The sequence below is a fragment of the Halyomorpha halys genome, unplaced genomic scaffold (genome assembly GCF_000696795.3).
Source record: "Halyomorpha halys isolate HHAL.00 unplaced genomic scaffold, Hhal_1.1 Scaffold200.1, whole genome shotgun sequence".
Taxonomy (NCBI): Eukaryota; Metazoa; Arthropoda; class Insecta; order Hemiptera; family Pentatomidae; genus Halyomorpha; species Halyomorpha halys.
In genome coordinates this window covers 289,426-315,490 of record NW_027105652.1, presented here as the reverse complement: position 1 = coordinate 315,490, position 26,065 = coordinate 289,426, and the positions used below count along the sequence as shown (strand labels likewise).

At 35.3% G+C, this 26,065-nt stretch overlaps 1 protein-coding gene across 1 annotated transcript in view; it reads left to right on the top strand.

Moving 5' to 3' along the window:
• LOC106679400 (uncharacterized) overlaps window positions 1-26,065 on the top strand; it is a 50,299-nt gene that overhangs the window by 8,236 nt on the left and 15,998 nt on the right. The window contains exons 3-6 of the mRNA XM_014418532.2: window positions 20,747-20,864; window positions 23,566-23,648; window positions 23,732-23,796; window positions 23,881-23,968. Of these exons, the coding sequence (XP_014274018.1) occupies window positions 20,747-20,864; window positions 23,566-23,648; window positions 23,732-23,796; window positions 23,881-23,968 (354 nt within the window). The remainder of the gene's footprint in view (window positions 1-20,746; window positions 20,865-23,565; window positions 23,649-23,731; window positions 23,797-23,880; window positions 23,969-26,065) is intronic.

The following is a 26,065-nucleotide window of genomic DNA, read 5'->3' as shown; positions in this document are numbered from 1 at the left end:
TAATATTATAGATACTGTTTAATATGTATATATCATTAGAATTGGGTTAAAACAGTTACTTATATATATATATAAAAGTAGCTGTTTTAACCCAATTCTAATGATATATAAATATTAAACAGTATCTATAATATTAATATGAATCTGGCTAATAAAATCTAAGGCAGTTCTGGGAATACCTCAATTCAATTAATTTCCGCAAGGGTAATATTAACTGTCCGCGCGATTTCATTCTAAATAAATTGATCTTTTCAGAAAATCGAATCATGTAACTCCGCTTCCTCTGCAGGAAATAAATTAGCTTTAAAAACGTATAGTTTAATTACTTGTTTTAGATTTCTCCCTGTGGTTAATAATAAACCACAGGTAAGTAATAAATTGTAAAAAGTATAAATAAACTTTTAAAGAAGAAATAGTAGACATTTAATATTGGAATGTAAGATTGCTTATACAGTTCATCATTGTAGCATATTTTCAACCTTTAATCCTCAACTCTTGGTAATCGTTCACTCAAAATAGGCTTTAAAAAATAAATGAGGGAATAATTCGAGTGCGAGTGAGTGAATGATTCGCACCAAAGATGGTTTATTGTTTCGATTCGAAATGTAAACCATAAACCATAAAGCTAAACACAAAATTGTTCTTAAACTTTTATTTAAAATATTTCCAATGTAGAAACAGCCATTTCCATACTACAGGAGTTTGAAAGTCTGTATATTGAATTTGTTAGCTAAGTTGGTAAAAATTTTATTTTTCACCGTCGATTTTGTGTTTTTCTTGACTGAATTTATAATGTTAGACCCTCATTCGACAAAAAAAATCTAATAATCTTAAATTTTTGAATAGAGTGGATCTACTCGTATTAGAAAGTACCCCTTCGGAATTATAAATCAATAACTGAAAAACATAAAAAAAATTCGTGTTTTTTTTTTTAATGCTGAAAAATATATAGAATTCAAGGGTCAGTATAAACATGATATTATGTAACTTCATTTTTTTTTTTTTTTTTGTTATTGTTATGTTTAAGAATCTAAATCAACAGTGATAACGTACATTTCAGTTGTGTAAAATGTATGGCGTGATGGCATAAAAACCGAAAAAAAATTTAAAAGACTCTAGAACTGTGCTCCTGACAGAAGATTATCCTATTCATTTTTAGAATTAATAAGATTTCCTATAATTTAAGTTTAAACCGCGCTCTTTACAACCGCCATTTCCAAAGATACAGGCTCTTCACAAATTAACCCTTTCTCTAAAAAGAAAAATTATCATCTCTTATTTCATGAAATATTTTCTTACTAAATCTAATTATAGAAATATCTTCTGAAATATTCAAAATTAAAATTATTTTAAAGCATCCTTGTCAGGCGAGTATGATATTGGAGTTGGCAGAAGTACAACTTATTGTAGTGCAAGAGCCCGTGCAAAAAAATGTACATTATCTGATTAAAGCTTTGACAGCACTTTTTTCTATCTTTATTTGTATTGCCAATGAAGCAATGAGTGCCTCCCAGTCAGATCATACCTGCAAAAATTGTGGCTGTTTATAAACATTAGAGTAAATTGACTAAAATAGGGGCCCTAAAAGAGCTATTTATATTAAATAGTTCCCGAAATATACTTTTACAGAAAGCAACATTTCATAAAAAATGTACTGAAAAATCAGTAGTGAGTGAATTTATTTTGGGAAATTTATAGGTCAGGAATCATTTGTCAACTAGATGTCTATTAGCACTCAAATTAAAGATAGTTTATTCTACTATTAAATAGTTTATCTTCGCAGGAGTAATATATTTCATGATATTTATCAAAATAAATTCACAAAAAATTGTTTGGTAAAAATGTTTAATTTGCGAAAAAATTCATCAATCAATCTCAGGAACCATTAGACGAACATATGTCTACCAGCACTCAAATTAAAGCTAATTTACTTTACTGTAAAGTAGTTTATAACGCGTACTTCGTTATGAATAATAATATGAATTTTGAATGTAAAATTTAGTCCTAACAATTAGAAATAAATTTATTTCTGCAAATAACACAAAATATGTTACTTCTATGAAGATAATTTACTTCATAGTACATTCAACAAACTTTAATTTGAGAGCTGGTAGTCATCAGTTCGTGGAATGGTTCCAGAGTTATAATTTTCCAAAAATAAATTCAATAACTACTGATTTTTTGTCATTTAGTTATTCTTAAATAAACTTCATCTTGGGAATTATTAAATGTCAACAGCTTTATTGGGCTCATATTTTAGAAAAGAATTTCTACTCCAAATGATGTTTTATTATGTTTTCTAGTGTTGTAGGTAATTTTCAAGATATGGAGCTACGAATGAAAGATAATTTTTTTTAAACGTTTTGAAACAGCCGCTATTTTAGCAGGTTGGATGATCGTCAGATGGCATACTCTCATTTCTTCATTGGCAATACAGTAATGATCAAAAATTGCTGTCAAAGTTTTCATTAGATAATGTCGATTTTTTTGCTCGGGCTTTCGGAGTAAAACAGTTGCGATTCATGGTTTCAGTTTGAAGTACATAAGTAAGTAGTTGAATAAGTAGGTCAAATAACATAATTAAGGAAATAAAATAAAAATGAAGTTATGTAATGCAAAGAAATATGAATATATTAGTTATTAAAAATTTAAAAATTAAAATATGGAAAGTAAAATAAAATTGAGAGAAAGGAAATATATGTAACCATAATAATAGATAAAGTGGTAAAATATAAGTAAAGTTTAACAAAAGAAATGAATAGAAATAACAATTTTTTTTTAAAACAACAATAATATATGGTGAACATAACTAATAACGTGGGTAAGGAAAATAGAGAAAAGAAGGGGGGGGGGTTAGAATAAAGATAGGGAAAAATAAAGAAAATAAAATGAACCTGTTAGCTTAAAATCTAACCACCAAGTGGTTTCTGCGACGAGAACGGACAAACTCCGAATTAAAAAATACGTTACAAGAATGACTAAATGTTTTTAAGGCTAAATGTACCGATTTTTAGTAAGTTTTTTTTTCAAGAGATGGCAACACTTTCGGGGCAAATTTACTTTTCTTCTCATTTGAATGCGGAATAATAAATTTCCCATCTGTAAACAGATTTACCATCTAGAACCCCATAGAAGTTACTGAAATTGGTTCATTAATTTTTGTTGTAATTATTTTGGGATTTAAAAAAATTATCTTTGTTATTATTTGTAAATCAAAAAAAGTGAGCTTATAGGCACTTGACCGATCGTAAAGAGAAAAATACGATTTAGGATTAAAGCCGCAAGATTTGTAATTGCTAGGCCAGGGGAAGTGGCAGCTTACCCCCACTTCTCTAGACGTTGATACTATGTGAGCCGCAATGTTTGTCTGCTTGATCTATGTATTTCCACGCAATTTAAATTTTTTTTATTTTTTCACTAATACTAAGGTGGAATTCCAAAATGAGAATACGACATATTTAAAATTAAAATAATTTTAATTTTAATAATAATGTTTTTAACTTTTTTTCTTTAGGTAAATTTTGATTTCCTTATCAAAATATTTCATTGCTAAATTTATCATAATTTTCCATTGTAATCACTATATTGTTTTCGTTTATTTTTCTCATATTTAGAGAAATAAAAAAACGAAAATTAGAAATAAGTATTGTATCCGATAATATTTATGAGAAGAAGAGAGTTGGAGGTGCGGTCAGAGAATAACACAAATAAGTTAAAAAGCTTATTTACTAGTGCCAACGTTCCAGCCAGAATTTATAGCCTTCATTAGGGCTAACAAAAAAAACAAGATAACCAGTAAATAAAGGATATATAGAGCGATCAAAGTAAATAATTGTACATAATGATAAAAATACATATAAAAATAATGTAATGAAAGAAGTGGGAAATAAAAGGTATATATAGGTAATTAAATATGTGAGTAAAATAACATAATTAATAAAATAAAAATGTAAAGTTATATAATCCAATGAAACTTTGAAATATGAATAATTTAATTTAATAATAATAATTTAAAAATGGAAAGAAAATATGCGTAACTAATGTAATATGTAAGTCAAAAAAAGAAGCATAGAGAAACAAAATACAAAGTTAGAAAGACAAAGAAGTAATTAGTAAATAATAATACTTTGTATTGTGTGTGTATTGAAAAATAGACGATAAATGGAGAAATCAACAAGTTCAAAAATAATAAGGAAATTTCGTAAAAGCAGTGAACATTACAATAACATAAGAAACACACTGAAATTTAGTTCTGTCGGGTTCACTAATGTCTAACGACCTCATTAATCTGGGATTTAATAATTCAGTAAGTATTACTTACATGTATCGAAGAAGGAATATAGAAGAAGGCGAGCCAATGGAGGTCAATGCCCAACAAGTTCACAGGAAAAGCCTTCGGCAGAGACTAAGTGGATCGTCAAGTGAGTCGGCGTAAGTTTTAGGAGTAACAGAAACTGAAGACGAAGTGGATGAACAAAGGAATGGTCGTTAGCAAAGAAACCGAGACAGCACGTGGAGGCGAGGACTAGGAGGAAGGAAGACACGTGAGATCTGAGGAGGATGTAAGCAGAGAGGCGACCGCACATTGACAAACTATCACGTGAAAGGAGAGCAGAGCGGTCTGCCTATTATCCGAGTGAACGGGGGAGTAAGCTGTCTGGTGGACACGAGCAGTTCAAACACCATTTCTTGCAGAGAAGTACTAGTTATCAGCGAGGGGAGGACACTCCAAGTAAAGGTTTGCAAATGTAAATTAATCACTCTGGGTGGACCATGCAGTATAGAGGATAGGACTGGGTAATTGGGGGGCTAAAGGGGACATTTCAACAATTCATGTAGTGAGTAGGATGCTTAGGGATTATCAGGTGATTATTGGTTGTGATATTTTAGAGAAGGTGGGGCTAAGATAATAAAAGAATAGTAATGGGAAATGGAATATTAAAATCGGACGAAAGAAGTGCAGATGCCAACAAACAATAACAGACGGAAAGGCGCGAGTAGGGGCAGTAACGCAGGTGGAGAATTGGAAGGACGCCATTACAACGGATTTGACGGCATTTTCTTTAATGAAGGAGAGGTATTGAGTTCAACAGAAAGGACAGAAGGTTCATGAGATTTCACTAAAGCAGGAAAGAGTGACATGTGTTAGAGAACGAAGATACCCACAGGCACTCCGGAAAAATATAAGAGACGAAATCGAAAACTTTTGAAGACAAGGATTCATTGTAGACAGTACGTCACCCAATAATAGTTCATTGTGGGCGGTGTGGATGAAGCCTACGCCAGGTGAGATATATAGGGTGGTCATCGATTAACGTAAGCTCAATGATAATGCCGTCGCTGATAAGTATCGGATACCAAGGTTTGAGGATATCCTTGACAGACTAAGAGGGGCTAAAATCTTTAGCACCTTAGACGTGAAAGCAGGGTATCACCAAATTCGTATGCATCCACTAAGAATTTAGGATAATGCCGTTTGGTCTGAAGAACGCGAACAACACATTTCAAAGGTTAACAGACGAATTTTTGAGAGATATAGATGAATCAGTATGCCAGATTTACCTGGATGACCTCCTGGTATTTAGTAAATTGGTTACAGACAATGTGAAACAGTTAAAGAACGTTTTCCAGAGGATGCGAGAATTCGGACTAAAACTATCTCGAGAGAAGTCATTGCTGGGAAAAAAACAAATACATTTCCTAGGACACACCATATCTCAGGAGGGGGTAAGATCGGGCCATTGAAGACAATATAAGAAATTGTATAGATCCGTAGCAGAAGGAACCAGTACTAGCATTTCCTGATTTACAAAAGCAGTTCACGCTCACGACAGACGTTAGTGAGTACGCGCAGGGAGCAGTACTGTCACAAGAAAGTGAGGTAATGTATCACAGAGGCAGAAGCACGTTACAGCGCCTTTAAATGAGAACGACTGGGTTATATATTATTATTGATAATAATTATATATAATATTATAGACCATAATATGGTCAATAGAGCATTCCCAATCCTATTTGTTGTGAGAAGATTTAGGGTCCAGACGGACCACATTCCCCTTCAATGGGTGGGGAAGCTAAAGGAATCGTCGGTGATAATTACAAGGTGGAAAGAACTGTTGATCCAGTACAACATGGACATCACGTACAAACCTGGCAAGGAAAACGTTGTTGCAGATTGGCTCTCGGGGGCAATAATGGTAAACGCAGTAGAATATGACCAAGAGAAAACGTCTGGAATTGGAAGGTAGTTTTTGAGGGAGTGGACTCCGGAAGAAGGACAGCAATCGGCCTCACTAGAAAAGCAGAATGGGGAGGAGACGTCCGCAGAAGAAAGTTCAAACGATAAAAATGGAGGAGCTTGAGGAGATTATCAACAACAAGAGGTACCAGATTATTAGGAAGACAAAAACGACGGGGTTCCTGAAGATAGACCATAGCAAGTACGGCAGCAGTATCATTTCGACTATCTGGTCACAACCGTGTGTCAAAGAGAATCAAATCTGTAGAGAACTAAAAGAAGCATCCAACGCCGGTAAGATTTACCATTTATATGTTGGAAACGCGACAGTATGCGAAAAGAACTAACTGCTATGGGGAATGGAAAAATTGGCATAGATCGATCGTTTATTCGATGCACGTTTATGGTAGGCTCTCTGCGAGATCCAGAACATCAAAAAGAAGTGTTGGCGGATCACCAAGGAAAAACTAATCATCATGGGCTGATCGAGACTTTACAAGCATTGCGGCGCAAATATTTCTGGTGGGGCAGAAAACGCTCAATCCAGGAGATTCATGGGATATGTGAGGTGTGCCTCAGTACGAAGTATGATCGGCACCCACCCCGTGCAGCTCAAGAAGATACCTCTACCGCGAACACACCGCTAAGCGACTTACAGGTGATTTCTTTCACCTGGAAAGGCTATAAGTGAGCCATAGTCATCTATGTATTCAGTAAGGTGACTATGGCTTATGCAGGACAGATCAGCGGAGGCGGTATTACGAGCCCTTCGGACATGGTTCCAATTATATGGTGTGTCCGACAGAATTTCTTCCGACAGTGAGAGAAAATTTGGCAATTCAAGCATCAGAGAGGAAATGAGAATAGTGGAAGTGGTTTGGCACCTCAACATCCAAAAAGCCGCCGAGCGACTCCATACCAATCTAAGTGACCAGCGTACCAGCTAGAAAGGGGACCGGAACCTGATGACGCCATGGAACGGGCAGACGCAGCATACAACCACTCCATACACTCTGTCAGGGGGTTTGCCCTATTCGAAATTCTTTTTGGGATGCAGGTGCGTCCACGGACTGCCGTGGTACTTTGCCGGGAATGGATGAAATGGCCGGTAATGCTTTGGCCTTCCATAAGACAGGAACAGGATTCGCAAGGAAAAAAGTAGAAGAGTGGTACAACATAACTTCTGCTCTCTATAACTAAATTTCTTTGGTGAACAACGACATATTCCGGGACCCAATTCTGAATCTTTCTCAGAAAACCCACCGGTAGCAGTTTCACCAGTTACAAATGAGTTTCCACCTCTACCGTAAATCACCATGCCACAAGCACATCCCAATGCTCTGTAGTGGAAATCTGGACGGCAATGGCACAAGATTTCAGGGGCAATATCAGACGGTACATCGAGAGGTTGCAGCAAGAGCCGGTACTTGCTTTTCCGGATTTAACTCGGCAATCCCAATAACAATGGATGCCAGTTAGTATGCGCTAGGAGCGCTGTTGTCTCAGGAGGGCGAAAGGGGAGAGCGCCCAGTGGCATACGGCAGCAGGTGCCTAATGGAGACGGAAACTAGATATAGCACAATGGAGCGAGTACTCCTTGGAATAGTGTGGGGTGTCGATCATTTTAGGCCAAATGAGTTCAGTAGAAGGTTTAAGTTACACACTGACCACAATCCACTCCAGTGGGTGGGAAAACTGAAGGAATTGTCAACCAGAATTATAGGCTGGAAGTTGTTCCTAGCCAAATATAACATGGATACACTATATAAACCAGGTAAAAAAAAGAGGTTGGTTGTCTCGATTACCGTGGAACAAGAAAAGGGACAATGAGGCTGCGAAAATGGACGCCAAGAGAGAAAGAACATGGGTGACCATGATTGACCTCTTGCAGCAATGGTGCACCAGGTGCGGGACAGGTTTACGGAGGTAGTTTTGGAACGCCCGCATCTCGTTGGATAGGGAAAGAGAATTCGACAACTCCTTGATCCGAAAAGAAATGAAGGATATCGATGTGATGTGGCAACTTAACACACCACGAATGATTGAGGTCGAACTCCCTGATTCTCTGGAATTCGTCCGAGGTACTCTTTTTGCGTATTGCTTACAATGGACTGTTGTACGGCGAAGTGCTGTCCACAATTGCTTCCGTAAACTTTCTATTTCTTCCCTAATGTGTTTTCGAAGTGCCTGGGAATATCACCTCTTCTTAACGTGCTTCATCCTATCCTGCTCCAATGTGATTTCGTGCACCGTTTTTCCTGTAGCTCTCGGTACGTCCCCTTCTTTACAAAAAACATCATCATATTACTTCAATATTGCCTCTTACCAACTCTCCCTCTAGTTAATCACATCCGTTCTCGCTTACAGTCATACACGAGCTTCTGACAGCTGTACCTCTTCACTCCAATTCTAATATTCCACTGAAACCCCCTATTTTTTATTTTCGCTATCACCTTTTCCAAAATATCTCGTAGTCAATGATTATCTGGTTGTCTCGGGGCATTTTCCTCATTACATGGACTGTTACCTTTCCTCCCTTAGCCCCCCAGTTACCCAATTCCATTTCTGATTTCCCTTTAATGCTGCAAGGCCTACCCAGAGTGATCAACTGACAGTTACATACTCTGACCTGTAGTTCCCTCTTTCCATCACTCAATCTCTCTAGGGCCTCTTGGCAGACTAATGTGTTTCCCAGGGTTAATCATACAGCTTACTCCTTTCTTCGCTCGTATAATAGGCAAACCACCGTGCTCCTCTCACATGGTGGTTCTCCAACGTGTGGTCGCCCCTCTGTGAGTACACTCCCCAAAACTCTCCTTGATTCTACCTGTTTTTTCGCTTCTTCTCCAAGTCCTCCACTTGCCTTGACCACAGGAGATACCTACCGCAGATCATGCACCGCTCAATGATCTACAGGTCGACACTAGGAGAGGATATAAATGGATAACCATATTTGATCTCTTCAGTAACGCGGCAATGGTGCATCAGGTGCTGGATAAGTTGTCGGAAGCAGTGTTGGGAGCTTTCCGATTGTGGTTCCAATTCTACAGATCTCCGGGGCGCATCTTATCAGATTCAGGTAGAGAATCCGACAATGCCATGTTTCGAACATAAATGAAGGACCTTGACGTAACATGGCTTCTCAACGCACCAGGGCATCCCAAGAGTAGAGGAGGCATTGAGTGGCTTAATGACCCGTTATATATATTATATCAATCCTTCATCGATACTTAAGTTATATATATACATAACTTAGAAGTAGTCGAGAGCGAATGCAAAAAAAAACGTTATAAGGAACGAATGGAAGTGAAAGTGCCTTTATTGAGTCCAGTACCTTTGGACCGAATTTATTTTTTAACAATTCAACCTTTATTCTATAATATATTATGTTGCAGTACCTTACAAGATACTCTTTTCAAAGATAAACAAACTTCATCTTTCGGTATTAGACATTTGAGGAAGTTACTTGTTTTTTGATTTTCTGCAGTCAAAGCCCTTGTTATGTTCCACTTATGTTTTTTTCTTTTTTTTTAACTATGTCAAGTGTTTGTATCTTTTTTAGCCCTGACGAAGCCCTGCAACGTGGGGTGAAACGTTAGCTGAATAAAAATAGTATAATTATTTACTATTTGAGTTTTTTTTTACCACACCCGGACCATATTCCATTCATAATTATTTTTCCTATTCAATGGGGCATTGATTATTTTGTAGCCAGATTGCATTTTCAAAAATCAGAGATCATTTCGTAAATCTGAAACTCGTTGCTTAGGTTAATAAAAGTTAGATTGCAAAATATATTCTGTGGTATGAATATTCAGGTTAGATTTATATGTACGGGGTTTCCTGCAAGTGTTTACCAATATAACAGAAAAAGACTCGTAAGTGAAATTCTAATAGACAAATAAGGGTTGTTATCACGAAATAACTGTTTCATTGTTGCGTCCCTTCCTTTTCATTATTTCTCCAAGTAGAACAGACAATAACTTAGTTTGAAAAATATTTGTACTTCTAAAATTTATTCTAAAACGTTTCTAATTATAATCAATTTAAAGAATTATTTATTTAGTCTTTTATAACTTATTTTTTGAAAGTACGAATCAGACAATAGTTGTGGATAATAATAAAAAAATATATAACATCCAATAAAAAATATTAAAAAAGTAAAAGCAAACAATAGACTAAAATCTCACGATTCAGGAAATATTAATAGTAATTATTAATACTAATTAAATAGTTTCTCTACACGCCTGTAACACTCCAGTTTAACTTAGATCAGATTTACTAAATGTATTAAATAAATATTTAAAAAAAAAAAAAATTAGATAGTACCTAAGAGAAAAAAAATTAATGCAAATTATTTTCAATATTAGTGTAGAAATAAATAATAGCAGACTACCAATACAAATTTACTGAGACTATTCTCAAATTTAGGTATTGCTATGAGAAAGTTAGTTTTAGTAGCCTTGAGTTGCCGTATCGTCCCAGCCGGTATCACTTCAAACGGTTTCCTTCCATTTGTAAACAAAAACGTATTTTTCTCTTTACGATCGCTGTATAAATGCCATAATTTCACGGAATGTCTCATTGGTTTCAGTGAACTGTCCTACAAGTGCCTATAAGGCCACATTCTTAAAAATTTGTCGTTAACTCATATTTTTGCATCTTATTTTCCTTATTATTGGATTGGTGCTTTTTTAACATAATTTCAATAAATTCTATTATCGAAAAACACAAAATACACTTTACAGATCCGAAATCGGACCATCCGTTCAGGAGTAAATAGAAAAGTAAATTTTGGTGCGTCCCATGAAGCGGTACATTTAGCCTTAAGAGGAAACTTTACGAGTGGGTAAAAAATAAAAAGTAAAAAGTAGAAAATATTGAGAGGAAGAAAGCGTGTGAGAGGGTGACAGCAAATGGTTTTTGGGAAATGTTAAAAATATATGTATGTACAAGAATGACGAAGTACCGGAAGATGATAAAGTGTCATGGGTAGTTAACTATTAAAAAGAGGAAACGTATATAAGAGGGGGACAACAAATTTGTAAGAAAAAGTTTAAGAAGTGAAATAATACGTTACGAAGTGGGCGGGAAAAAATAAAATGAATGAAAAAAAATTATAAAAATTACTTTTTTAATAAATTAACTATTTGCGAATATGTTAATGATAAGTTGTGCTTGTCGGTTTTTAAATTGACGGAAGAAGCTTCTAATTAGATATAGAAGCTTTCAGAGATGAGCCTTTTGTCATGGTTACGAACTGTACCAAGTATAGAACTTTTGTTGAAATCGAAGGAATGATTTAAAGAAAGAGAATGTTCCGAAAGTTTTGAGGCAGAATGATTATGTGAGGAAACAGAATATTTATGTTGTTTGATATGGTCTTTTAAGAGGTTTTTGGTTCCGCCTATATAACCAGAATTACAATTAAGGGTGGAGCAAGGGATGCGGTATACAATATGTGATCGGTGTAGAGGAGGGATAGTGTCTTTTAGTTTAGTGTAAATATTAGATAGTATGTTGTGAGGTCTGAAAGCAATACAAAGGTTAGGTATAGTAGAACGTAAGAGTTTTTGGATGTTGTCGGAAAGAGAGGGGATGTATGGTAGTGATCTGTATAAGGGCGTACAAAGGGGTTGTGAAGAATTAGGTGAAGTGTTGAGACGATTTTTGTAGTTGTATATAAGTAATGAATGATATGGAGAGGGAAGTTATTTGCTAAGAGTATTTGTTTAATGAGATTCGTCATCGAAGAAGAGTGGATCTACTGGTTCTACTTAATGTATAGAAGCTTATATGACAAATCTTTAACTACTAAATAGTAGCAAGGGTGAGATTGGTTTAAAGAGGTCCTGGAGTTGAAGTGTTCTCTAGTTTTAACATCCCTCACTGATTTTAAAAGTGAGAGATGCCACATAACTTTCAATGATTGTAGAATTCATCTGTACAAGTTTATTCTTGAATAATTCTGTTCTGTATTCTCAAGTTCGTCACCATAAGCTTAACAAAGAACAAAGCACTTCTCTATGACCTCTTTTAAACAGCTTCACATTTGCTACTCTTTTGTTATTAGATATTTGTCATATAAGCAACTAAACCATTAAGTAGAACCAGGGCCCTGTTTCATAATAAAGTACAAACTATTACTATACTATACTATACTATTATTATACTATTAGTCTTGTGAATTTATCTTAATTCAATTACACAGACTTGTACAATAGTAACTTGTACTTTAATACTTTTTAACTCCTCTAATATCACTAATAGCCTTCCCTATCGTGAAAAAAATAAGTATTAGTATTATTACCAAACTAGTTTCTACAATTGTACTATGAAGTAATACTATCATCTTTCATTATGAAACAGGGCCCAGGAGGTGAACTCTTCTCTAACAATGACTCGATGAAATATATTGGTTTTTGATAACAACATCGGAATAATTTTTCTATCAGTGTTTTCATGTGCATCAACCACGTCTAATCCCCTTTTGGTTCAAATGTCAATGTGACAAACTACTTAAACAAGGGTAGCAAACGTAAAAATGTCTACTTCTACTTCACCATAGCTTCGTACAACCACCGACCGACCTTCTCAATTAGAACCTGGAATCGTAACTGTTCACTAAAGTTTTCCCTAGGTAAGGCAACACCAAAATTCTCCTAACTGGACTACCAAGAAAATTGACAAACCTCTGAGCTTCCACTGGTTTAAATTTTTGGAAAAGCTGAATCATACAAATTGGTCGTACAATACAAATATACAAATTGGTTGGTTGTTTTGATCTTATATTGTAGCAAATTTTATCAGATTTTTAAAGAGGATTCCTTCTCTGTCAGACACACAGCTTTGGGATTACTTAATTACTTCTGAAAAAGCAATTAAGTCATCAGTTTTTTATTTACTATTATTCTGGCTTACTTTGCTGAGAACAGTATATTAATTTGTTTATTTTTATCCTTTTATATATTTATTTTTTTTAACTTATTAATATTTTTACCATTTCCTAAAAAATATTTTCTGGCATTATAGTGACATATATGTTAATAAAAGTTTAGATATGTTATTTGAATGAAGATTTTTATTATCATCCTTTTTGAAATGAAATGTTCTCTATTTCATTCATTATATCTAGTTAAACAGGTTTCAACCATATAAGCCAGATGCCTCTGATGTAGCAATTGCAGCTATTCTGACACAAAATAAATGACCTGTCGCTTTCTTCTCAAGAACTCTGTCTAAAAGAGCAGAACATTGTCATTAGGCTGTTGAGAAGGAAGCCTATCCCATAATTGAAGCACTTTAGAAATAGAGGCATTACCTGGTGGGACGAAAATTTCAACTAACGACAGATCAAAATTCCATTACTTATATGTTTGATATTTGGCGTTCCGGAAAAATTAAAAATTTACAAGATAGTGTTTAGAACTAGCATCTTATAACTATGACATGATATATCGACTTGGCAAAAAGAATATTGCAGCAGATGCTTTCTCTAGAACTTGCAGCTCATTACATACCATCGACTGGTTATTTTGTCTTCATAGCTCTCTCTGCAACCCTGATATTACATAGATGGCTCACTGGGTGAAAATCCCAGAATCTACCCTATACAATTGAGGAAATTCGCGGAGTTATTTCATCCTGCAGAACATGTTCAGAAATAAAACCTTGTTTCTATTACAAATACCATCATTAAAGCAACAATTCTGAAAGGCTTAGTACTGATTTTAAAGGCCCATTACCATCTAACACTCCTGAAATATTTACTAATGGTAGTCGATGAATTTTCGAGGTTCCCTTTTGCCACACCTTGCACTAACATAACATTCACTACAGTTATTCAAGCCCTAAACCAGATCTTTACCCTCTTTGGATACCCATCATACATTCACACAGATAAACAAACATCTTTCTTATCCAAAGAACTTCAGGATTTTCTTCATTCAAATGGGGTTGCAACCAGTCAAAATACCATATAATCCATGTGACAATGGACAAGTTGAGTGGTACAATGGTATAATGTGGAAAACTATTTCACTGGCTTTAAAATCCAAAGGTCTTATTGGCATCACAATGCGAGAAGGTATTGCCGGAAGTGTTACACTCTATCCGCTCTCTGCTTGGCACGGCTACAAACACCACTCCTCTTGAACGTATGTTCTTCCATAAAAGAAAATCCTTTTCAGTTCTTCCATAAAATTTTCCTGTCACTGAAAACTCCCTCAATCCTTCTGATACCACCCAAGTCAAAGTATCTAGATTAGACTACTGACCAGGAGCTCAAGCACCGGTGACACCCAGAATTGGAGAGAATCATTAAAGAATCTAAAAGGACCAGCCGTTGAAGAAGGAGCTTCATTTCCTGCCAAATCTGAACCTAGCCCTCAACTGGTACTCCGAAGGTCAACTAGAACCAGATAGCCCCCATTATTTATGAAACACCATGTCCTTAAATGAAAAGAGGGAGAATGTGATGAAATATCTTAATACCCAATAGTATCATATGTTTTTTATTTTTCTTAATTCTTTTGTTATTGGTACTACCTTATGTTTTGATTTGCCCTACTTTACCTTTGTTTTAACTTTTCAGTTAGTTTAATTATGTGTTTATAAAACCTTATTACCAGTTCCTAAAAAGGTTTATTTATTACACACTTCATTATAATTGAAGCACATGTTAATTTTAAATTGGAACTTTGATAGTGTGTTTCGTCATTACAATGATTTACAGTTATTTATCTCTAGTTACAATCCCTCAGTATTATCACTTCAAGAAACTCACTTAAGGGACAATCAGACGATTCTAAAATCTTCGTACACCTGTATCAATAAAACTGTTTACCGTACTACTCAGGCTAGTGGAGGTGTCTCTCTTGCCTCTAAAAAAGGTATCAGTCATACTGACATTAACTTAAATTCTTAGTTAGAGGCAGTTGCTGCTGTTGTGCACACCCCAGTTCAATTTACCATCTGCTCTATTTACACCCATTAGACAGAATTACAGGCAACAATATCAGAGACTTACTGCTTGAAATTCCTTCTCCATTTCTTCTGATCGGGGGACATGAATGCCCACAGCCCGACGTGGGGTATGAACCATCAGATGGGCGCAAGAGAAAAAATCTTAAGCAATAGTATAGACCTCATACTGTGCAGCCCATGTGAGCCATCTTTTTACAGCCGAGTACACAAAACTTGGACTTCCATTGATCTCTTTAGTATCCTGTGCTTTTCCCATCATTCCTCTGTCTTACTTCCACCGCAATCTTTCTGGTAGTGATTATGTTTCGTTTTTAATATCTCTACCAATTGATCCTTTTCTCCCACATTTAACTAGGAAATGGAGGATTGATAAAGCTGACTAGAATGAATACACAAACCTGCATTGAATGTTTCAAAAACTTTGAAATCTCTCCGATTCATGGTGTAAATCTTGAAACATTTACATTGCTAATCATTAAAACTGATGATTTGTTTCTAAAACAAAAGCAATCAAACACTTTAGGAAGGTTCCCTGGTGGTCACCAGAGTGTTGCGTTGGATTGACGAAGAGGTATAAACCTTTAAAACTTTTGAAATTGAGGCCTTCAATAAGCAATCATTATCACAAAGCTAGAGCCAAAGTGCAATGGGTAATTAATCAAGCAAAAAGGAGATCTTGGGCCCAATTTCTTTCTTCCATATCAGTTGCCGTTTCAAAGAAAATAGTTTGGGATGAAATTGCAGCTATCAAAGGTAAGCCAATTAACAAAATTCTGCAGTCAATAATTTACTACCGAAAAGCATTCACTGAACCCAAGGAAATAGCGAATGCCTTTGGAACTTACCTGTCAAATATTTTTAAAAAAACCGTCGATCCACCACCACATCCAGTGTTCTCTTTATATTAATCACAATTCTGTATTTATATTTATTTATATTATTCACATAATGGTAGAACTCCAGCATAGCATAAGAACAACCCTTTCCAAATCTCCAGCCCCAGATCAGATTCACATAAAGTTTATTAAACACTTACCTGCTATTGCTATTGGCTTACTACTAAAGCTCCTTAACAACATGTGGAATGCAAGAGATTTCCCTAATAGCAACTGTAATCCCTATACTTAAATCCAACAAAGATGCTACACTAATTCAGAGTTGTAGACCCATCTCACTCACCTCGATTCTTTGCAAACTGACTGAAAACATTTTTAATTGCCACCTCCTGTGGGAATTGGGTATCAAAATCTACTGAATAGGGACCAATGTGAATGTCGAAGATATAAGTCTACAATGCAACTCCTATTCAAATTCAATTCCTTTTTGAAAACTTCTTTTGATAGGAACCAGCACGTTTTCACATTTTTTTTAGGGATTCTCTGGCAACCTTCTGTTTTTTTATACAAAATTTCCTGACCAACGTTCATACTGGTTTAGTTTTTTTTGACAACTTTTATTTGCCCATTGGTGTACCTCAAGGCTCTGTTTTAAGCCGAATACTGTTCAACATTTTAATCAATGATACAAGAAACTTCATAGAAAAACCGGTTAATGTTCCACTACGCTGATGACGTTCTGCTTTACGACAGCTCTACCGATGTCAATTTTGATCAATCCGTAATGCAAAAAACATAAAGCAATCTGGAAAGATGGGCTGCAAGCTGTAGCTTTAGTGCCAGCCTGTCAAAATCATCTGCAATCCATTTTTGCCGAATACAGAGATGTCCTCAAACACTTACAGAATGTCTCGAGAACTGATACCTAAACAACCCGAATTAAAGTAGATACCTCGGTGTAATCTTTGATTCGAGCTTGTCATGGAAATTACATGTGGATAAGCTGTTGTCCAAGCTATCAACATGTAATGTTCCAAAAGAATTTCCAATTCAAATCCGCAATGCGAAACACCACTCACCTATTTACTGTTCTGAACTTTAGTATAAAACATTTTTTAGATAGTAGTGAATATTTTAGTAATTAAATTACTTATCACTCAACTAAATACTAACCTAGTTTCAACTAGGTCAGTAATTGGTATAGTTGCTTGATATCACTAATGTTTTGTTAGAGTTTAAAACCCTATCTAAAACTTCTCATAATTTTATCACTAGTTTTATTATAAGAATTATTCTTTTATTCAAAATGGAATAATCACCATTCTTACTAGTCTCTTCTCTTATGGGACAAATAACAATATCGTTTGAGTTTAGAAGAAGTTGGCAGCTATGAGTTACTTACAGCTTTAAAAATAATCTAAAACTATAATTCAATGAAAAGATGGTTGGGGATTGGGTTAAACAAAAAACTTATTTCTTATGTGTGACAACATTTTTCTATCGATGTTTAGGGCTTCAAGAGTTTCAGATCAAATGACCCTTATTCTGGATCTATGGACTTCTGCTGTAATTGTACTAAAAACGGGTACTACTTAAATTTGAAGACATTAATTGATGAAATTCCTAGGAACTAATCTTATACTTATTATAAGGCGATTTCTCATAAGTATAAGATTCTTTTGTGATCTATATGTGATCTGTCTCATGAACTCGATATGCAACCTCATTCCGACGCTCCACGTGCTAAACCCGCTGGTAGAGGAAAGGGCGGAATCTCCTTGCTTGCCAGAGAAGTCGGCACGAAGGAACGTGTTTCTCCGGGTCCATCCGGGTCGCCACCTAGGCGCACGTCTTCAGGGAATTCGGGCAGATCGGGGCGTCGCCGGTCACCCGGCACTTCTTCACGCGGGAAATCCGTCTCTCCCGGCAAAGAACCTTGTCCCCGTTGTAATGGGAGGCACCTCATAAGTCGGTGCTATACATTTTTGGCCTTGATCCCTCAGGAGCGTCACGACTTTGTCAAGTCATCCGATCTGTGCCAGAACTGACTGAGGTCGGGGCACCACGCGTCTAAATGCCATTCCGATTTCACATGTTCGTTTTGCCGCGCCAAACACCACAGCGTGTTACATGTGGAAAGCCGATCGGTTTCTCCCGCCGCCGTCACTTCGTCAAGGTCCGCGGATTTCGTGGGTCATACCCGAGCCACGTCCGGGCCTCATGATTGTTGTTCGGAGACAGTAATGGGAACTGCGTGTGCCGTATTACAACATTCCGCGCCTGCGCGGCTACTACTGGATTCCGGCAGCCAGTACACCTTTTTTACTGCCGAACTCGCGACGAGGATTGGCGGCCTGTTCCAACCCTTCGACGGGAGAATCGCCGGTTTGGGAGGTACTCAAGTCCCCAACATCAAGGGTGCGATGACTGAGGCTTCGGTCCCTTATCGATGATACTACGAACTTCAGGGTACGCGCCTCGTAGTTGATCGGATCACCTCTGACTTACCCAAGCGTCCGGTTCCTTCGCGGGTTATCAAAGATCTGTCTCGTCACGTTCTGGCCGACCCTGCCTTCGGCGTTCCCGGCCCCATCGACTTGATCATAGGCGTTGACCTATACCCCCGCCTAGTTACTGGTGCTCCCACCAAGGCCTTCGGGGATGGTCACCTATACCTCCTGCCGACAGTACTCGGTAACGTCGTTATGGGGACTTGCTCTGATAGCGTTTCGTCCACAGGCATCTCGCTCCTCGCAAGGGAAGATGCAACCGCTTCGAGTCGGACCAAACGAAAACCCGACAACCACGGTACAGTTAAACGTAGGCGCCCACGCCGTCGCATCCGTTCGTTCGCAATCGTTCCAACGCATCCTCACACCTCGCATCCTCGCAAAAGCGTTACGGCTACGTCTCTCTGTTTTCACGATTCCCAGCGCACCTGCGCGTCACTCTTTACTGTCTCGCGCTCTGCTCCTAACGTTAACTGAGCCTTCATTCGTTGCGCTTGGTTTTTTCAGGGTGGGCGGCAGGATTTGTTCTCCGCTAGCTCAGCGTTTTGTCCAACATTCGGAATTCGTTAATCGTCTCGCTTCACCAACCGTCGACCAGGAACGATTTCTTAATCTTGAATGTATCCATGTATATATCTGTCTAGCTTTTATTTTCGTATCTTTGCATGTTTCGTTATAATATTTACAGTTATCGTTTGTGTTGCCTACGGGGTTATTTACATATTTTTTATGGCAGACTGCGCCTTCCCCGTCTCTTTGCATTTTTCATAATAAATTCGGCTGAGCCAAATTTAGGTGGGCGGTATGTCGGATTTAAGTAATCCGATTTTTGCGTTTTTTTTTTGATTTTTTTTAAGTTGGGGTTGGGGGTCTCATTTCCTGATGCCCCCCCTTGCCGCGAACACCGGAAGACCCCGAAGACGCTGCGACTGCAATGCCGCCCCAGCCTAAGCATCATGCAAGCTAGGACCTGGCCTACCCCTACCATCTCCCCAGGCTCCAGGACATGCTGGCCAGCCATCGAGGAAGAACGACATCAAAAATCAGATTACGTAAATCGGACAAGGGTATTTCTCATAGATCCTCATGGGTCCTGGTGAAGAAGAGCTTCCCATCCCTTGATACAGTTATAATAATAAATAATGTTATGTCTAGAAAATTCTGACAAATTCAAACTTCATCAAAACTGATTTAATAAGTTATAAACTATTAATTTTCTAATTATTAAATTGTTATGTTATTCTCTCATATGTTATCTTCATCTCCAAAACTGACATTCCATGAGATACATTTAGACATATCACTGCTTTACTTGAATTGTGGCATATATGGCAAGAAAAAAAAAGTTTTGATTTTATTTAGAATTGGACATTTTCCAAGTATAGTAAATACTTTTTTTTCTTGTGCTTAGCAAGTAATGAATTTGAATTATTAAAACCTTCAGTAGCTCCTCACAAGAATACCTAAACATATGAGGAGCTCCTGATCAAAATGCTTTATTTTCATTTTTTTGACAAAATTCATTTTACACCAGAATTGTGAACTCAGTTTTGGGCTTGAAATCTAACCCTGAAATTTTTACCAAATTGCATGAAATTCTGAAAGTTTTTGATTGTGTCAAAGTGAATTTCATCTGGATTCAAATGCATTTTGATAATACTTCATGATATTTTTTCTAATTTATTTTCCATATTTTATAAAAACAACTAAATTACTATACAACTTTCCTAAAAGAACGTTAAAAATGGAGACAAAGTATTAATACATTTTAGTGTAGACATTTTCATATGTAGTAGTTTTAATGTGAAGTTGTGACTTAATATGAATTTGAGACTTCCAAATATTAGTTAAGTTAAATTAAATAGTATAAAGTTCTCCATTCATTATATTTAAAGTTGATTTTGTTTGAATGGTGATATGAAGTTTATGGTATAAAATCTACTGTTTTATTTAAAATGATAAAAAGAAAGCTTCATGAAATTGAGTTTATAAAAAGATTAATTGTTTCTTGCGAAATTTATGCACAATTCATATATGTCCCCTTGCATGGGTTTTCTTTTATATCTTATGATAAAAGTATGTACATATGAAAACATCAATTCAAATTGTTGCTTAATGTTTATATTAGCTTATTCTACTAAATGGAACTGTTATTAGTTGTGATGAATTTATTTTAGGGAAATATCTGAAAAAATTACACTTTATCACAGAAGATGTCTGGCTTCATGGAAAAGTGCTAAAGAAATGTCTAAAACGCTTATTATGTTTCATTATATGTATGAAGACATAAATGAGGTAACAATTTTTTTAATTTTTCTAATGTTGTAGTATTAAAATAGTCTGTTTTGTTATTATTTCAATGTAAAGACATGGAAAATTTGTAGCCTACTCCTCTGATATCAATGTTTATGTTTATTGTTGTCCTAAAGCATCTTTCCGGTGCTCCTCTTTAGTGGCTTAAAGAATTTTTTATGGTCGCTATTCATTGTAAGTAGCTTCTCATGCCACTGTTTCATCAGGTTTCAAGAGTGTTTATTACCAACTTTGCCTCATGGTCCTGTCCTGTACCATTTACTCTTCCACTTATTGTGTAAGGTGATAAGATGGCTGGCAGAAGTGGCCTGAACTCGGGTTTTTGGCTAAATTGGTTGCCCATCTGATTGTTGCTGTTAAAACTCCAGGTGGGTATTTTCATCATTTTTCATGTAGAGGAATAGGACTGTTGAGAGTTTGTGGTAGGCTTTTGCTTTGTAGAGCTCCTAATCAGCTTCTTCATACTTATACTTTGTCAAAGTTAAAATTGATACTTCGTTGTTAATCAGGTGAAGCACAGGTCTATCGTTCTGTGTGATTAAGTTCAGCATAATGCAGTCAATGAATTGGTGAAACTACTTCATAAGCAGGAGATTGATGATTAACCATTGTGACGTAGTCATCCTTTGCCAAAAAGTGTGGGTGTTTAGGTGAACTACTGTATAGGGGTCCTGAAGATAATTTTTCCAGATTTTATGTTAATATTATTCTTCCAGACAGTGTGGCGCACATACAGGTCTCCCAGAAACCAATTATTCATATATCCCCAAGAGATAACCTGGGCCTCTTGTATGGGCCTATGAAGAGGATGAGACGACCCCTGCAACTCTCACTAGATTCTCTCACTAGATATAGATAAAAGAGGTTCTGCTGCACTTGTTTGAAGCAGAAAAGACATTGGAAAAAAAAAGTAAAATTACCACAGTAAGGAAAATTCTGGTGTCTACAATTGACTGAATGATTGAAACCATGATTATTAAATGTGAAATATAACCCCAACTCAGTAACTGTTTCAACTCACAAACTGTGTAAGAACAGGATTCTCTAGGCACTATAACAGTGTACAGTCTTTGTTAATCCTTGAGAGACTATGAAAAGATTTATCCAAAACAGAGATATAAAACAGGATATGAGCCAAGAAAGAGTCAAAGCTGGTAAGTAAACATTAATATTGGTCTTATGAAAAAGTATGAAAACAATTGTCAACACATGACTAGATTAAAAAAAATATATCAAAAGTGCCTTACACCCCAGCTTTGAGCCAACACTTTGAAGAATCACAAACTGACCTACAGAATTCAAAAAAAGAAAATTCTGCTAAGGATAGATATGAAATCCAAAAATGTTTTTGGATCTTTTTGAGCTAATCCAAAAGCCAAAAAACATGAATATAATGAATTTAAACTTGACATAAAGCATTTTCAGTGAAGTAAAAGACCCATTTCAATCACTAAGGAAATTCGTTTTGAGGAAAAAGAAACCAAATCAATGTAGTCACATGAGTTGAAATAAGTGAAAAACAGTACTTATTTCAACTTGGTGTGTTAAATGGTAAGCTCTGAATAGAAAATATTGAAAACATTAATTTGAAAGAAAAGATAAACAATAAATTTAATTTTTATAATAACTTGAAAAATATGTTGTATTTATTTACTAACTGAACTTATTATCTGTGGAGCTTCATTACCTTGGAGGAAGCAAAGAACCTTGGAAGTAAGTGAAAAATGGAGTTGTGGACCAATAAAAGTAAATCCTAAAAGGTTCATATGATGAGCTCCGGGAGCGTGATACAGGAGTAAGATCCAGTCACTGGCTGTCTTTTGATTAGTTTGTATTACAGTTCCTATTACCCTTAACATAAACCTGATCTTTGAGGACATGCTCAAGTTCTCTCTTTTTGGCTCCACTTTCCCTTTCAAGGAGAGTATTTAATTTTATTTCTTTCATTTTGTAGTGTTGTTCAGAGTTCATTACTGTCTCCTTTTTGATTATCATATTATCTCATTTTCAATAAAAACTTCACTTGATGGGGTGAGATTGAGCCACTTGTTTTTCTTTCATTTGCCTAATCAAGTTCAGTGGGTGACTAATGAAATAACATTGTGATTAATTTATCATTTTACTAAGAACTTAACTTAATGTTATTTAGCTGTTTGAAGATCTCCTTCAAATGGGTTTAACAAAGACAAATTCTACAGGTTTTGGAAGAAAATTTTGCCAAGTTTATTATTCTACCAATCAAGATTTACTATCAAGTTTATTATTCTAATAATTTTAAAAATTATTTGACTTAAATAATTTTATAGTATCACTACTCAACAAATAATGTGACTTATTTAAAAATAAGATAAAACAAATTTCCTGCTTTTCTTTGTGGAATCAAACCAAAATTTGTTTGCTTTATTTTTTTGCTCTTGTAGTCTTCTCTCCACTCTTTCAATATTGTCTGTCATTGACGGGACAACCTGTGTACTAAGCAGGAGTTTACAGATTATAAAAATATTTTATTTATGGTTCAATTTTTTTTTTTTATTTCTATCATTGTTGGTCATAAAATTAATATTGGTTATTTTATTTGTTTTCTCTGAAAGAAAATGATAAAACTTTCATTAGGAAGAATTACAGTGCCTTCTAGATATGTTTATTTATTTATTTTTTACTAAATGTTGTTTATGATTTTCAGAACATTATAATGAACAGCATTTACTATAATCGGATGTCTGACCTGCTTTCAATTTATATTGATTTTGAAATCAAAGCATCTCAGTGAGTACCAAGGACACACTTATATAACTTATAATATACAATATTAATTATCTCATCAATTTTTGCAATAATAACAATTTCAGAGCTAGTTCTGAGAGTCCAGGTTCATTAGCAAGTCGAGTAACATACATAATGGAGAAGTGTCTTGGTTAGAGTTAATTGATTATATAATACCAATTATTTTATCTGTTTCCTGTTACAAAGACTTTTTTCATTATTTTATTTGTTTCAGATCACCAACATAGATTCACACTTGACACACTATTAAAGTCACACAACATTTGCAATAAATTTCAAGAAATAAGTTGTCTACTTATTAGGTTAATATTTTATTCTACCTTATATTTTGTTAATATTTATTTCCTTAACTTTTCACCTTAGTAAATTAGAAATAAGTGGGTACTATTTATCAGTATAATGCAAGACAGTACCACATGTCCTGTTGGAAATTCAAGAATTTTACATATTTAATTTGTATCTACTTGTCTTTGAATTATAATTTGTTGCAATCAATGACTCATTTTTCTCAGGGGTGGTGACATGTTTCTGTAAGGACGCAAAAAATTATTTTCTTCCAAATTCAAAAAATATTATTGATAGGGAATTCAACTGCTCTCCATAAGATTTGGTTATACACTTTAGAACATTCTCTAAATTTTGCTATTTTACTATTTTTGCCCAAAACTAATAAGTAGCTGGATCTGGATTTTAAACATTTGTTTATTTAAAGCATACTACTTGTTGAATTTAATTGTTCTGTGAACCTAGGTCTGTTTTTATTTATTTTTTATATTAGGCACTATAATTTGTTCTTAAAGAGATTTATTACTTATAGGAGCACAGATAACTAGAAGAAGATTACTCAATCACACAATGTAACACATCTTTGTTTCTAGGTTTCATTGGCAGGCTACCTATAGATAACTCCTTAACCTGTTTTCAGGTTCCAAGCTCCTTGAACTGTTAGACCATTCTAAGTCGATACAAAAACTTTTTATGATGCTCTTGTTAGTAATGATTTTCTGGCTTTGTCCCTGTCCCTGTTGGTTGTTTTCCTATGAAACTTTATTTACTATAACAATCTTTCATATTTGCAGTCAAAAAGAACAAAAATATTTGTAAACTATTTTGACTGCTACTCTGACCATCTTCTTCATGTTTCATTATTTCATTAAAATATTTATTTATTATATATGTAATATTATAGACTCTTAATCTCAGGGCGGGTTTCTAGGCAACCAGAACAGACACTTTACTACTAATAACACTTAAATTAAATTATTAGCTATTGTACAGCTATTAAATTCTAGTTAGAACAAAACTAACCAATTACATGATCTTCTTTTGATGATGTCTTCTTTTCCAAAATGCTATGTCTAACTGTCAACAATGGCTTCCAATCCTTCCCCTAAAAACTATGTCTAACTGAACAATGGCTTCCAATCCTCCCGCTTCCAGCTGAGGACATCCTCTCACTGGAGAATCCAAACCAAGAGTCCCTTATTCTTCTTGGGTGACTCTTCGATGTCCTCTTTTTCAAGATGTCCACCCCTGAGCTGGACAAGAGATGATGAGGACCTCCTCATTCAGGAAACATCATTCCCCGCCCACGCCTAAGAAACAAATCCCTAAAACCAAGATTTCTTCCTTCCTCTTCTCTCGTTGTTAGTTCTCAACATTGATTGTAGCACTACGGTTTTGAGTTTTTTCCTGTAATTTTCTTTATGAACATTATTCTTTAACACTTATTCTTGAATCCTATTTCTTCTTAATTTTACTGTAACTGCAATTATCATGGGAAGTTAAATAAAGTTTTTAAAATATCTGAATCTGCTCAACATGGCCGCGATTCAATGGAATTTTGAAGGGACACACCCTACAATCTTGACTTTGAATGATATCTTTTGTAACTGCATATTTTACTGATGAAAATTGGTTAGCTTGCTTTTTGGTTTAACAAAGCAAATGAACAAATATTGAAATGATGAAAGGAGAGTCACCCACTAAGAAAAAGGATTCTTTGTTTGGATCGCCAAACAACTCACTTCGGTGGATTGTGAGTAAACAATTTTTAGATGACCAAGGTTTTGTTTCTGTAGTGTTTGGTTGCTGAAAGATTGTTTACAGCAAGTGGTGGTTTGTTGAATAAGAAGATGAAAAAATCATCAAAAGAAGATTCTATGAAATTTGTTAGTTTTGTACCTAAATTTAAAAACATTGTAAAAAGAGATATTAATTTAATTATGTGATATTAAAAATTAGTGTCTGTTTCTGATTGCCTAGAAACCCACCCTGAGATTAAGAGTTTATTATATTATAAAATTTAAATAAAATTTTCCTATCTGTTGTATAATAAGATTTTTCATTTGAACCCAAGCTATCTTTTAGATATTAGAATTGAGTTGAAAAATATCAAA